This window comes from Cynocephalus volans, chromosome 2 (assembly GCF_027409185.1).
Source record: "Cynocephalus volans isolate mCynVol1 chromosome 2, mCynVol1.pri, whole genome shotgun sequence".
Lineage (NCBI taxonomy): Eukaryota > Metazoa > Chordata > Mammalia > Dermoptera > Cynocephalidae > Cynocephalus > Cynocephalus volans.
Genome location: NC_084461.1, coordinates 59733862 through 59749271, shown reverse-complemented (window position 1 = coordinate 59749271; position 15410 = coordinate 59733862). Strand labels below are relative to the sequence as shown.

Below are 15410 nucleotides of genomic sequence, written 5' to 3'. Positions count from 1 at the left end.
AGTTAACCAGCTATTGCAGTAGACCAGAAGAAAGAGAATCTGGTTGAGACTGAGGTGAGAACAATGGAAACAGGAGAAATGGAAGGACCTGACATGTATTTCTGAGTAGGACTAATAGTACTCCCTGAAGAACTAGAGGATATGGTCAATAACTAGAGAGAAACAAAGAACAGTAAGATGATATACTGATATGTTAGATAAAAGAACGAGGTGAATGTTTTTCTCCGATACTGATTTGTTATAATGTTAATTTTGCAATATCCTAAAATATCTTCTTTATATCCCACAAATTCTCATCACTTCTTTCCTATCCATAATTCCTATTGTATGTTAGTAAGAATGGTTTTTTTAATAGGCATCATTTATTAAACTGTTACTATGTGCCAGGCACTGCTCTAAATGCATTACATGGCTCTTTTAATCTCTCAATCTTCACAACAACCTTTTACAGGAGATACTATTATTGTTCCATTTTATAAAAAATCATTTTTCAGATGAGAAAGTTGAAGTATTGAGAGATCTAGCAACTTGCTAAAGGTCAAACAGCTAGAAAATGATGGAACCAGGAGTCTAAGTGAGGCTGACAACTCCTGAAGCTGAACAATTCCCAAGTGCAATTCTTCTGAGTCAAAGACCCTTATAAACAGAACAAGGCACAATGCAAGAAAATATAATAAAAAATATAAAACATAAACAATAATATTAATACATGCAGAGGGAAAACAGTGGAAGAGCATGTTCCACTGTAACACTCCAAATGGAGGAATATTTAAGAGTAATTAGTCTACTTAATTACATATTTCCATGATGTATGACTTTAATTTAATTCTGCATTAAGTTCATCATTTTTAAAAACGGTTTACGGTTATCATCAAAAAGACAGAGAATAACAAAGGCTGGCGAGGGGAACACAGAAAGGGGAACCCCTCCTACACTGTTGACAGGACCATAAATTGGTGCAGCCATTATGGAAAACAGTATGAAGGTTCCTCAAACAACTACAGATAGAACTGCCATAGGATCCAGCAATCCCACTGCTGGGTATATACCCCAAGGAATGGAAATCACTATGTCGAAGGGACACCTGCACTCCCATGTTTATCACAGGTCTATTTACAATGGCCAGAAGTTGGAAACAATCTAAATATCTGTTGATGAACTGGATAAGGAAAATGTGGCATATAAACACAATGGAATACTACTTTGCCAGAAAAAAGAATGAAATTCTGCCATTCACAGCAACATGGATGAACTTAGAGAAAATCATGTTAAGTGAAATAAGGCAGGCACAGAAAGAGAAATACCACATGTCATCAGTCATAAGTGGGAGGTAAACAATAAATAAAGAAAAAAAAAGAAAGATATAGCAATCACAATAATATGTTGAACTTTCAAAAGGAGAGAATAGAACTGAGGTTACCAAAGGTGGGAAAGACAAAAGGGAAGGGGGAGAAAGGGAGGAATTGGTAAAGGGACATGAAAAATGATCACGTTGTATAATGTTGAATGTACTAATGATCCTGATTTGAGCATCCCATATTGCACACAGGTATTGATATTCAACTCTGGACCCCATGGATATGTACAATCTACTGTGTTCCAACAAAAATAAATAAGAACAATAAAAAAGCTGAGTCAACAGCAACTGTGCCAGGCTCAGTCAGACTGTCTGAGATGAGAGTCAAGCTTTGCCAGTGGCTTCATCTTGGGCAAGTTACTTAACTCTCTAAGGCTCTTTCCTTATCTGCAGAATGGGATGACCACAACAGTACCCATTCTTACAGAGCTGTAGTGAGGACTGAGACAAATAATCAATGGGAGGTGTTTACTACAGTGCCTGGCATGGTAACTATGTGGTAAACGTGAGATCATATATAAATATACGCTCATACAAATAAATTAAACATGTAGAAATCTGGATTCCCTAAGTTCACAGTGGGAACATTAGGAGGGCTTGTTAAAACACAGATTGCAGGGCCCCATCCCCAGTGTTTCTGATTTAGTAGTTCTGGTAAGATTTGAGGATCTACATTTCTAACAAGTTTGCAGGTGACACTGATGCTACCTAGGGACCACACTCAGAGAACCACTCCTCTAAGACAGTGGTTTTCACCCCAGATGTGCAAGAGATCACCTGTGGAGCCTTTGAAAACTATACATACCAAGCCCACCCTGGAGATTCTGATTAAGTAGGGAGGTCTGGATTGGATCCCAAGAATCTTTGCTGGTGATTTTTGCCCTTCTATTTTTGTCTCTAAAGCTCCACAGATGAATCTAGTACAGGACTGGGTAGGATGCCTCAGTCCTAAATAATATATATAGCATAAAACTTGCACGCTAATGTGCAAAGTTAGTGCTGGATGCCTACACCTCATCAAAGTCTTCTCCCTGAACCACATTATTGAGCACTGGTAGAATACTCACCCTGACACTCTTCCAATGCCTGTAATAATGCCACCCGCGGGGACCTCCTCGTTGCCATATAACTGGTAACCTGCAAACTGAGATAATTCCAGAAACGGAGACCTAAAGGGAAGAAAGGACGTTGCTTGAATTAATGTCATTTAATACACACACACACACACACACACACACACACAGTTACACAAGGAAAAGGGAAAGATTTTTCTTTAATAGGACAATGTTTCAAATATGCATGTTATATATAAAATCTATAAAAAGATCTAGAGACCCCCTTACCAGACAGCCGCCCAAAAAAAAAAATCTATAAAAAGAATATCTAAGGACTGGCTGGTTGGCATAGTTGGTTAGAGCACAGCTTTGTAACACCAAGGTCAAGGGTTTGGATCCTTATATCAGCCAGCCCCCCCAAAAAAAGAAAAAAGAAAAAAAAAGAATATCTAAAACAAAAACAAAATCCACTGTGAATATTTTAAGGATTTATACGGTATAGCCATAAAACAAAGTACACATGTGTTTATTGATATGGAAAGAGAATAACAGCTAACATTTATGTAGCACTTACCATGCACCTGGCTCTCTTCTCACGGCTTCAGAAACACTAACTCATTCACTAACTCACTTACTCCTCAGAACCACCTTCTGAGGTGGATCCTATTATGAACCCCGTTTACTGATGAGGAAACTGAAACACACAGAGATGAAGTCGCTTGTCTAAAGTCACACAACTAATAAGTGGCAGAGCTGCGGTTTTAAGAAGCAGTCTGGTCCCAGGGTCCAGGCTCTTAACCGCGGTACTGTTCTACCTCTCACATGTTCAAGATACATTAAGTGGGGAAAAAGGGAGTTCTAAAGCACATTTTGTATGATTCCATCTTTTTTTTTTTTTAAAAAAGTAGGTGTTATATATATACACATAAAAATGGTCTGGAAGGACATACACTGGGTATTTACAGTGATTGTCTTCTCCCGGTTGGGTGTGCACATGCATGTCATAAGAAAAAATACTTTTGGAGTCTTCATTTACTCCTCTCTCCCCCTCTCACCCCATATCCAAGCCTTCAGGAAATGCTATTGGGTTGGCTCTGTCTTCACAATATATGCAGAACCTGACACTCCCACCACCTCCACTGCTATCGCCCTAGTCCAAGTCCCCATGTCTCCTTTCAGTCACTGCAATAGCTCTCTCACTGGTTGCAGTGCTTCCACACCTGATGCCCAGTCTACTCACACCACAGCAGCTATAATATTTTTTTTTTAAATATAAATCAGACAGATCATAATAGTCTCTTGTTCAAAACCCTACAATAGCTCCCCACTCCTCTCAGGGTAAAAACCAAAACTCTTACAACAGCCTACAAGGCTGTACAGAATCTGACCCCATGTCCTACTACTCTCCCCTTCACTCCCTCTACCCCAGCCACGCTGCCTTCTGGCTACTCCTTCAGTCTATCAGCATACCCGGCACACTCCCACTTCAGGGCCTTTGCACTGGCTATTCCCTCTGCCCGCCACACCCCTTCCCCAGATATTTATAGGGCTCTCTTTCTTCCCTTCTCCAAATCTTTGCTCAAATGTCACCATCTCAATGAGGCCTATGCTAACCACCCCACTTAAAACTGCCACTTGCCCCTTATCTTCTTTTCCTGACCTGGGTCTACCTTTTCTTTTTCCCATGACATTTATCACTCTCTAATACACTATATAATTTACAATGTTTATTGTTTATTTTCTATCTCCCCCTGCCACAGTATAAACTCCAGTAGGGCAAAGGTCTTTCCCTATTTTGTTCATTGCTATATCACTAGTGCCTGGAACAGTGCCACATAGGAGGCACTCAATAAACATTTGTTGTTGAATCTTATGATAACCACCAGAATCCAAAATCAGTTATTTACAAAACTGTCTAACAAACTACCAGGAATAGAAAACACCAAGTCAGCACTTGGGTATGTACCAACCCTGGGTCTATAAGATTGTCGATTCTTTCCCTTGGTAATAGTTTTCCTCTTGATGTGTGCCGGGCTCGGGCTTTCTCACCACCTCCTGTGATAAAAACATGATCAGAGCAGATTAGACTGACATGAGATAAGGTCTCCATTTAACTTAATGCCAGAAAAACATATAATACTTAATTCAAAATATAGCACTTTAAAAAGTTCAACATATCCTGTAAGAAAAAGCCAATTTTTCAGATCATTCATTCAATTTATAAGCTGCCAATTTCTGAAGTAAAGAAACTGGTGTTTTTTAAAAATCAATCTATCCCTGATCCTAGAGTATATCACTCATGTTCTGAATTCACTAGTAATTACTTAAACAAAGTACACAGTATTTTTTCTGCGACACATACATTGAAAATACTGCCTCATCTTTATATTTATTAAGTACTTACTGCATTTATCTAGCACTGTATTACATACTACGTAAAATCTGAAAAATTCTTATCTTCATTTGGACCAGTTAAAAGCATAATTTTAGAAATTACTTCCATGATAAGCACAGTAAAACTTACCTAAAGGTGCCATTAGGACCCATTACTTTTTAGGCCTGTAAATAGGAGAGCTGAATACCTTATATAGCAATTAAAGTGTCTCTTTATGTTAGCATCTTGACCCAGAGATTATCTTCAGTGTTTCCCAACATTGCTCACATCATGACAGACGAAGAAAATTACAATTACTGAAGGGCCCACTGAGGTAACCCAAAGAGATTGCTTGAAGTCAAAGGTGCACCAAACCTCACCCATCCAACCTGAGGGCTGAGGGACTCGTTATCTTGGGGCTATTTAACCTACTCTCAGCAAACCAAGGTAAGGGAGCAAGAACAGAAGTGTCAAACTGTACCTTAATATGTTTATCCTTATCATTGCCTAAGAATTTCTTCTTAATATAGTCTTTGGATGAAACGTTCAGCTTTTAAGAAAGCCATTTCTTTATTTAGGTGAAAAAATAGGTTCATATCTATTTCAAACAAGCTTCCAATTATGACTTTATTTTTCAAACCAGGGCTCTTTGCTGTGCCTAAGGGGATTTCTTTTTCTGAAGAGGTGCATGGCATATTTTTAAGATTAAATCTGCCTTAAGGTTGCAAAGAAAATTATATCACACATCTAATCTTCTTTAAAATTAAAGTAATTCTAATTCTAGGCAAAACTGTGAAGGATGGGTTTGTCCTTTTCCCCCATCTCCCCACCTCTCCTCTCCAGGGCGTCCTGCTCAGCAGTCCTCCCCTCTCCTCAAACGAGCAGCCTTCACTCTTGGTTCAGACCTGCCATCCTCAGCAGGTGTCAATGCTACAGGGCTCTTCACTCCCTCACTGATTCAAACCCACCTATCTTGATGTCCAAGGGGAATGGTCAATTCATCAAATCAAACTGTGATATTAGGCATAACTACTGTTATCACTCCTAACAAAACATGTTTTCATTTCAGTAAGAGTTTTGGTTCTTTTTCTAGAGACAATGCCCTAATCTAAAATGGTTTTAAAAAAAATAAAAAATAAAATGATTTCAAGAGTATGAGATCCAGATATCTCTCTGAAAAGCCAACCCAGGGTATTCTGCCCCTCAAATCATACCCAAAACATAAAAACCCGCTTCAACTTTTTAACATCATTTTCCCATACAAGAACAGGGGTTCAAGAGTTGCCTCGTCAAAAAGAATGGCAAATGTCCACTGCCCTGTTTTTACAAGTTAACCCTCCATTTACACACCTCTAGTAAGTGGGGGTAACATTAGGGAAGTCTGGGGCCAGCATAACTGACATCCATTGCTTCTGACTGCTTGCTTTCCTTTTCCTGAAAACAGTACTGCCACCACCACAAAGTGCCACCAGCTACCAGCTAGTTTCCTTGAGCTTGGATGAGCATGGGTCCATATGGCACAGTTACAGTAACCCCTGGACACAGTGACTGGGCCAAGGAGGGAACATGTGACCCAAGCAGACAAATCAGAACTTTCCAAATTGGAGCTGAAAGGATAACCATCTCTTTCTTCAGATTGTAAATTGTCAGAATGTAATTGCTGGGCCTCCAGCGACCTACCTCCCTGCCTCATAGAGAAGTCTGAAGAGAGTAAGGTCCACACACCAACACAGATGCTGATATGAGAAATGGTGGGAAAAAGAGTAAGTCCTGGAGGTGTTGGAGCCATTGGATCCAGTCAACTCTGCCTTCCCCTTGGTTACAAGAACAAATAAGTGCTGTTTTCTGGGTTAAACAAGTTTGATTTGGATTTCTAAGACTTGAAACCAAAGAGACCAAGTACCGGCCATTTTCAAAATAAGATTCTTAACATATTCCAAGTACCTTAGAAGGAGCTGTATGAAGTTTATAGCTTTCTTTAAAAAAAAAAAAATCTCTCCAATACCCTCACAGCTAGAATGGGAGCAATTACTGCCAAGTGAATGAGGTCTCTGTTTCAACTGGCCCCATTCTAAGTTTCATATCTGCTTGTGTTGTAGTAACTTTTAGAGGATTTAATGGATTTTGATTAAACTGCTATAATAAAAAGACAGAACCAAGATATTCTAAATAAGTCTATTTTTCTGTTCTTCTCTAGTAATTTTAATCAATCTGTTAAGTCAAAAGAAGTAAGAAATGTGTGCTTGGCATGAATAACACATATAATTCACAGACACACTCCTAAGTCTCATACTTGAGATACGAATGAGATACTAAAAATTTACTAGAGGGATTAAATAATTTGATCAAAGTTACTTAATTATTAGAATAACAAACCCAATCGCTTCTCGGCCTTTTGGCTAAGATCAAGTGTAGAATAACAAACCCATCCAGCTCACCACTATCAAAATTCTGCAAAGGACCAAAATAGTGACCTGATTTGTTCCCTAATACCCTACACAAGTGAATAGACAACTTTAGACGGTGTCTCTGTTCATCTGCCATTAATCAATTACCTTGCCTCAAAGAAAAAACATAATATAAATAATATTTTTATTTAACTAAAGAGAAATCTATTAGCATTCCTCTGAATTATCTGCCTAATTACTTCTACTGTTGAGTCCTCTGGTTGTGATAAGATTGTACCTAAGAAAGCAACAATACCCTTAAACTGCAGGTTTACAAATAAGACAGATTCTATTCACGAGACTACTGAGAGCTGTTTTTAAATTAAAGCTATAAAATTCATATAGCTCCTTCTAAATTAGTTACTTGTAATATATTAAGAATCTTATTTTGAAAATGGCTATTAGTTTCAAGTCACATGGCCTTCTAAAATAAAAATGACACAAATCAATAGCAGCACAACAGAATAATATATCTCATCATACTATATGGTATCATCCTCTCTATGATGCAATTTCTTCTGAGCAAAAGAATGTCTTTTATGTCCACAATTTAAAAATAGGAAATAATGACAACTTGCAAAGTTTTTAGGAAATGTAACTTATTTAACAATAAACCCATTAGAAATTATTTCCAAGCTATATAACAGCAGAAAAGGTATCATTATGCAAAATTTAATATATAGTATGAATATGACTAATGAACAGGAATTGTTTTAGTTGCTTAAAGTGGAACAAAAATTTCAGTACGATGATACGAGTAAAATAAAACCTTAAAAAACAATAGTTTAAAACCGATGAATTTGAGGGCTGGCCAGTTATCTCAGTTAGTTAGAGCACGATATTACACCATGATCAAGGGTTCAGATCCCCACACTGGCCAGCTGCCCCAAAAAAAAAAAAAACAACCTTGATGAGTTGTTACTTTTCCCCCAAAGAGTGGCAGTGCTCTACAAGGAGAAAAACTGGCCAAGTAATAGGAAAAAAATCAAATAAAATGTCAGCATACCAACTAACACATAATTAGTCAAAGAGTCAAAAGCTTAATGCTACTACTTTTTCCTGAAACCAGCAACTATAAAAGGACTCCTTAAGTAAAAGGATAAATTGAAGAATACATATTGTGATTACCTAGTCTTATATACCGGGCTCGTTCATGGAGTTGATTTACTAGTGCTTTCATCTGTTCATAGTTCTCCTAAAACAGAAACAAAGAAGGAGAGGGAGAGGAATATTAGAAAGCAATTATCTTTTTACCAAAGTAAGGGAGAAGAAAAACATCAGTCCGTGCCACCTGTGTGTGGCCTCCACACGGGGCCACCACCACCCCCATGCGGTCTCCACACAGGGCCACGCCATCCTTGATAAGACAAATTCCTGCCTACGTTCAAGCGCTTCTTCTCCACCATCACCCCTCTCTGGTCCATCTCTCCAAATCCTACCCCTCTTTTAAAGCCTAATTCATGTTTTATCTCATCCCCAAAGCCATTTCTGGCAACTCCTGCCCACATTAACATCTTTCTTCCTTAGACATCTACTGAACTTAATTGATTCTATTTGTTTTCATAGTTTAAGGAATATAAGCTTTTTGAGGTTTAGAATGCCACCTTATTTTTCTTGTCCCATCGGTCACTATCCTGATATTTGAACCAATGCAGAAATACTTGCTTACTGACAAATTACACTCACAAATAAAGCCCAGAATAAAAAAAAACTTTTAAAAAGATCCTATTTTACGTTTAAGGTTATTAATATTAATATTAATGTTAATATGGAAATATTAACAGTGAGAAGCAGATTAATTCTTCACCCTTCTGTATTTTTAAATACAGCATATTACTTGGTCAGCATATTACTTTAGAACAATACTTAAATAGCTAATCATTTTTGAAAATTCAGAGTTTGTCCCACTAACACATTTTGTTCCCCATAATGTGATTAGCATCTCTGGTTATTCAGTTCCTTTTATGTGACAGAATGCTAAACAACTTCTCAGCTGTTCAAAATTAGATGAATTTACAGTCTCTTTACAGTAGGACTTTATTTTTTCCTATTTTCTACAGCTCCAAGAGTTCTTGAGGTCATTGTTTCTGCTATTCTCTTGCTCTGCAAAACCCAGAAAAATAAAAATGAGGGAAGCAGCAAGGTTTTAGGGAAAGAACCTCTGCCCCGGAGGAGAAAGGTCCCGACCCCTGGACCATCTCTGTCTGACAGCCCAGTGAGCTACTTCCCTTCTAATCCCACAAAGCCCTGCATCCTAGGGAAAAGCACCTGCTGGCGACTTAGCTCAAGAATCGGCCTCAAACAGTGGTTCTTGACCTTGGCTCTACACTGGACTTAGTGGGGCTTTTAAAAAACAAACAAAAAAAATTGGGCCGGCCCGTGGCTCACTCGGGAGAGTGCGGTGCTGATAACACCAAGGCCCCGGGTTCGGATCCCATATACGGATGGCCGGTTCGCTCACTGGCTGAGTGTGGTGCTGACAACACCAAGTCGAGGGTTAAGATCCCCTTACCGGTCATCTTTTAAAAAAAAAAAAAAAAACAATAACAACAAAAACACTGATGCCTGATTCTACCCTAAGATTCTGATGTCATTGGCTGTAGGTGTGGCCTGGGCATTAGGAGATTTAAAAGTTCCTCAGATGATTCAAACACAACCAAAATAGACAAACACTGGCCTACAATGTCCATTTCTGTGTTTCCACTCAGGGCCAATTGGGAACACTCCAAATAGAAGGGGTTTGGTAAGAGGTAAAAATCCCCCTTCTTACCACAGAAACTTTTTCAGATTATCGTATCTGTTGATATTAATGACATGAAGCAGAGGAAGCCAAGAACTTTGCTCTATTATATTAAACTCAGGTGAAAGATCTCTTTTTCATTCACATATAGCAAATGCAGAAATTCTTCAATTTATGAATTATCTCACATGGAAACAAAGCTGTACACCAGAATATGTCTGTTCAGCCTGTCACAAGAGATGACATTAGAGCAGCTTGTATAATATCACTTGAAATGTATAAAGGGACTTAGCGCAGTCTTTCAGAACCTCTGAATTGAGGGCCTCTCCTGAAGGGAAACCACTCCTTGTAAGTGAAGCCTGTGTCCTGAATGTCTTTTTCATCTGAGAGAGCCCAAGCTTTCAGAGGGAAAAGCGTTGTAAGGGAAAGTCCTCATGTATAAACCAGTGTGGCAGAGAAGGGCTCTGGGAAATGGAGTCGGCAGCCATCTCCACAGCTGTCACCGAATGGCATCTTCTCTTTGGGGCTCTCTCACCCTGACCCTTGGCTGAGAGACAGGTGCACTACTCTGATACTGGCCCTGTACTCCCACGTGCACTGCTCTTATTAGCCACCTTTCAACACCTGGGTGAGAAAAAGGGCCGATAAAACAATGTTGCTAAATGGAGACAAAAGCAGATTTATTCCACTGCATAAGTAAACTCATATTTTTTGTTTTTGTTTTGTGCTTACCGTCTACTCTTGTCCATTTTACAATTACTCCAAGGTTAAAAACCCACCTAATTGTCTAAGTGTTCCGGAAAACTTAACCTTAAGAATCCATAGGGAACAGGAAGGGCCAGCAAGAGTGTAGGCAGAATTTCTGGAAATAAACCTCATCCAAACTGTCAACCCTTGTGCCTCTTCACTTTCAAGTAGTCGGGACTGAAAGACACCTTGACAAATACACTGTTGGAAAAGATAGGCCAACAGGACTTGTCAAGTTTATTGTTCAACATGTCTCCTCATGTTCAGTAAAAAGAATTTAGTGGTACTGAAGAAAAAAAATCTGAGTACCTATTATCAGCAAGGTGTATGAAAGGTTAACACATTTACTTAGGATCAATCCTATGTTCTCTGCTTAAAATTGATAAGGAAAGGTTTTTTTCAGAAACATTATGTAGTGCTATTTGTCCAGCAAGTCCATCATCGTTATGACATACTATCCCCTGTTCAGTCCTGCACAGCTCAACATCACTAGAAAAGAAACACAACAGGGCTGCATTATGGCAAATTAAAGAGTCAAGGGGTTCTCTAACATTTTCAACTCCTCTATGGTGTGTCGTCATTATTGTCGGTAACTTTTTTCATGGCAATTTTCAGACATATACAAAACTAAAAAGACTAGTATAAGGCCGACCCTGTGGCGCACTCGGGAGAGTGCGGCGCTGGGAGCGCGGCAGTGCTCCCGCCGCGGGTTCGGATCCTATATAGGGATGGCCGGTTCGCTCACTGGCTGAGCGCGGTGCGGCCAGTCACAAAAAGACAAAAAAAAAAAAAAAAAGACTAGTATAATGAACCAAACGTACCCAATGTACTTCAACAGTTATCCATACATGGCCACAGTTGTTTCCTTCATGCCCTTCTTCCTGAATTATTTTGAAGGAAATCCTAGACATAACACTTTAAGTATGTCTCTACCTCCAAAAGATAAGGACAATTATCACATATGAATAATCTCTTAATAACATCAAATATCCAATTAGTGAAGACATTTCCCCAACTGTCAGATAGATTTAATTTTACAAGGTTTTTTATTTTGTTATTTTTTTTGGTGGCTGGCCAATATGGGGATCTGAATCCTTACCATTGGTGTTAAAGGCTGTGCTCTATAACAACAAGGTCAAGAGTTCAGATCCCAACACTGGCCAGCTGCCAAAAAAATAAAAATAAAAAAATAAAAACCAGCAAACAAGGCTGTGCTCTAACCGAGTCATACAGTTTATTTAAATAGGACCCTATGTAGTAAGGTCTATACACTCACAACTGGCAGACATGTTTCTTAAGTCTTTTCTAAAATATAAGTTCTACCTTCTTTTCTCTCCTGAAATGTTCTGTTTGTCATATAGATGTTTCCCACAGTGCTGAACGCATCCCTTTTAACGAGTTCTTCCCTTACAGATTTACAGGCTGATGAGATTCTGGTGTACCTTTAGTTTTTTATTTCCTACCCACTCACCTCCATCTCATCAAGATTAGGTGACCTCCCTTCCACCTGCAATGTATCTCCTGGTCTCCTGCCTACTTTGCAAACCTCTGGCACCAAAGTTCAGAGGTAGGGCTGGCCTGTGGCTCACTTGGGAGAGTGTGGTGCTGATAACACCAAGGCCGCAGGTTCAGATCCCTACATAGGGATGGCCGGTTAGCTCACTTGGGAGAGCGTGATGCTGACAACACCAAGTCAAGGGTTAAGATCCCCTTACCGGTCATCTTTTAAAAAAAAAAAAAATACAAAGTTCAGAGCTGATGAAAAACAGTTCACACACGTACAGAAAAAGACAAGCATTCAAACCCCAAGGGACAATCACTGCAGCCAACAACACTGCCCAATTCAGAAGAGCACCACTCAAAACTAGTTATGCGAGGGATCCTTACCCTAGCTAACCCAGCCTCCCAGTTAAGAAATAAGGGAAACTGTCACTAACTGCCAAGGTTTTCTGGAACACATGGTGGTGGGAGAAGTGAGAGCATAAGTACACACTAATGTTCTAAAATTAGAGACTAGCAAAACTGGGCAAAGGGCAACTGGGCTTGGCCAGGGCACTAGGAAATAGAACTGCTATGTATCATCACTCATCCATGGCATGGCTCTATCATTTTATGGGTATGTTTGCATCAAAGTTTGCTGCTTGTAGCTGGAGGTCCCTGGAGATGAGGGTACACCTAAGTAAGATCTTCTCACAGCCAACAATACTTAATGAGAGCACACCCACTCTCTCCACGCTACTTATTATCTGTGGCACAGACTATTAGCTGCTTATCCGTATCCTTTCTTCCCATCTTCCTTGATGATAGAATCCCAATTTTATTCAAGCTGGCAACATGCCCAACTGGAGAAAGTAACATATCCCAGCCTCCTTTTGTAGATAGATATGGCCACATGACTAGGCAGAGTTGTTAGGTATGCCATCTAAATGAGCTCCTTAAAAAGAAGACGAGCAAGTGAGGGTGCCCCTTGGCCTATTCATCCTTCCTCCTACTCTGGAACTCAGACATAATAGAGTCTAAGCAGCCATGTGAGGCCATGAGGTAGACGGCATTACTTGTTCAGAATCCTTCCTTCCTTCCACCTTTGCCACGGTTCACGGTGGAAGACTATACTTCCCCACCCCACAGTCTTTGAGTCTGCTCATATTCTTGCTTTGACCTGTGGAATATGAGCAAAAGTCAGCGTATCAATTCCAAGCAGAGAGTTTAAGAGGGACCGAGTGTTTCCATACTCTCCTCACCACTATGAGAAGAGCATCCCCCAGTAGCCGCTGCTCCTTCAGTCGGGATCCTGGAACAAGAAACAAGTAGAGCAGACCTGTCATTGCCTGAAGCAGAACTGCCACAATCATCCCACAGATCCAGGAGCAAAAAATAAGTATCTGTTCTTTTGGACACCGAGATTTTGGGATTGTTCACTACACGACATCTCCAGATGCTACTCCACATCCTGGCCGTGACTTCCAACTCCTCACACCCACTGTACACTTTCATAACTCAGTGCCTGTGTCCTTCTAACTCTCTTGGTTTGTACAATCTCATCTTCCATCCTCCACCCTGAACCTGGCCAGCTCTTACTCAACCAAGATCCATCCCACCCACTCCTTCCTACCTGTAGCTTTCCGTGACCACCTTTTCAGATTTTAGATGCCACTTACCACACTGCACTACAGTTACCTGCTTCCATCCTCCCCACAAAATTATGAGTTCCATTCATACACTTCTATACCAAATGCCTAAAATAGCTCATAGACCACAGTAACCACTGAATGTTTCTGAATTCAACATTCTCTCCTGACAAATAATTGTGTTACTTGCACAATTTAAATGTTATCTGCATAGGATTAGAAACCACAGGACAAGACTGAAATTTATCAGCTCTGATATTTCACAAGCTGTAAGATGTTTCTTTGACCTTGTGGAATCTCTCAATTCCAAGAAAATCCACTCAAAGATACTGTGGCATAGTAGTCTCTCTTAATATAACCAACTGTTTAACTTAAGTCTGATAAGCACGGCCCAGGGTTAGCTGTGCTAGGCCAGTGGTTCCCAAAGCCGGCTACTACCCGTCCCCTAAGAACTTCATGAACAATGCAAACACCGGGACCTCACCCCAGAGACACAGAAGGTCCAGAGTGGAGCTCAGGCAACGGTATATTCAACAAGCTCCCCACGTGACAATGCTAAGCCAGGTTTTGAAAACCACTGATTTCAAAGACACAACGTACAGTGCCAATCCTAAGAATGAACTAAATGTATTTGATCTGAAACGATTTTCTTCTTCAAACTTCCTGACTCCCTAGTGCGTCCCAGAATCATGACTGGGGCTCCAGAGAAAAGAACAGCAGCCGTTCAAGCGCGCCCACCCGCCACCCGCTTCCTAGTCCCGGCCAGCGCCTAGTCCCCTCGGTCCGGCACTGGAGGACAGGTGGAGGAGGAATCTCCAGGCCCGGGCCGCTCAGCCAGCGTACCTGGTAGACGGCAGAGGCCGAGTCCGGCTGGGTGCCCAGCGTGGCCACCGAGTCCCCGTGATAGGCGCGCAGCCGAGGGGCAGCGGCGCGGGCGCACGGCCGCAGGGCTGACCTCAGGGTGGCCCACATGGCGACGGCCACAGAGCAAAGCACAAGAAAGCGTCCCGCGCCCTTCCCGCAGCCCCGGCACAGACCCGGAGGAGCCCCGGGCCGGCCCCCTCACGTGCGCAAGCGCGGGGCCCGCGATTGGCCGGCGCCACGCCCGCTCCAGCCAATAAGGGACAGAGGAGCAGCCCGCGAGCCCGCCAGCCCGCGCGCCATCGCGAGCCTGGGAGCGCGGCTCTCGCGGCCGAGCCTCCCTGCGGAGCCGGGCTGGTCCTCTGCGGCGCTGAGCGGGAGGGCCTGTGGTCGAGCTGTGTTGGTGTCGTATTGATACAACAATCCGTACAATCACTACCGTATCGGCAACGTGGCTGAATCTCATCTATCCATAAGTGCATACACCATGACAAGCCTCTAGTCCTTTCACTGGAGATCTTAAACACTCTTCTATTTTCACAACTGTAGTGATAGAGATTGTGGACATCAGCCCTGTAACCCGCATTTACCTGCATCTGCGTCGCAGAGGCTGTCGGAGCTTTCCATGTCCCCTCCGTCTCTGCCCGAGGACTGCCTAAATCACTTCGCCTGAACAGAGGAAGCTTCAAACCCTCTATACA

General features: G+C 41.2%; 1 protein-coding gene across 1 annotated transcript in view; it reads right to left on the bottom strand.

The window, feature by feature from the left end:
- Nucleotides 1-14889, bottom strand: part of MCCC2 (methylcrotonyl-CoA carboxylase subunit 2) — a 60197-nt gene extending 45308 nt beyond the window's left edge. The window contains exons 1-4 of the mRNA XM_063087087.1: nucleotides 14692-14889; nucleotides 8362-8428; nucleotides 4383-4467; nucleotides 2425-2526 (exon numbers count right to left, since the gene is read on the bottom strand). Of these exons, the coding sequence (XP_062943157.1) occupies nucleotides 2425-2526; nucleotides 4383-4467; nucleotides 8362-8428; nucleotides 14692-14820 (383 nt within the window). The 5' untranslated portion in view covers nucleotides 14821-14889. The remainder of the gene's footprint in view (nucleotides 1-2424; nucleotides 2527-4382; nucleotides 4468-8361; nucleotides 8429-14691) is intronic.
- Nucleotides 14890-15410: the final 521 nt, after the last annotated feature.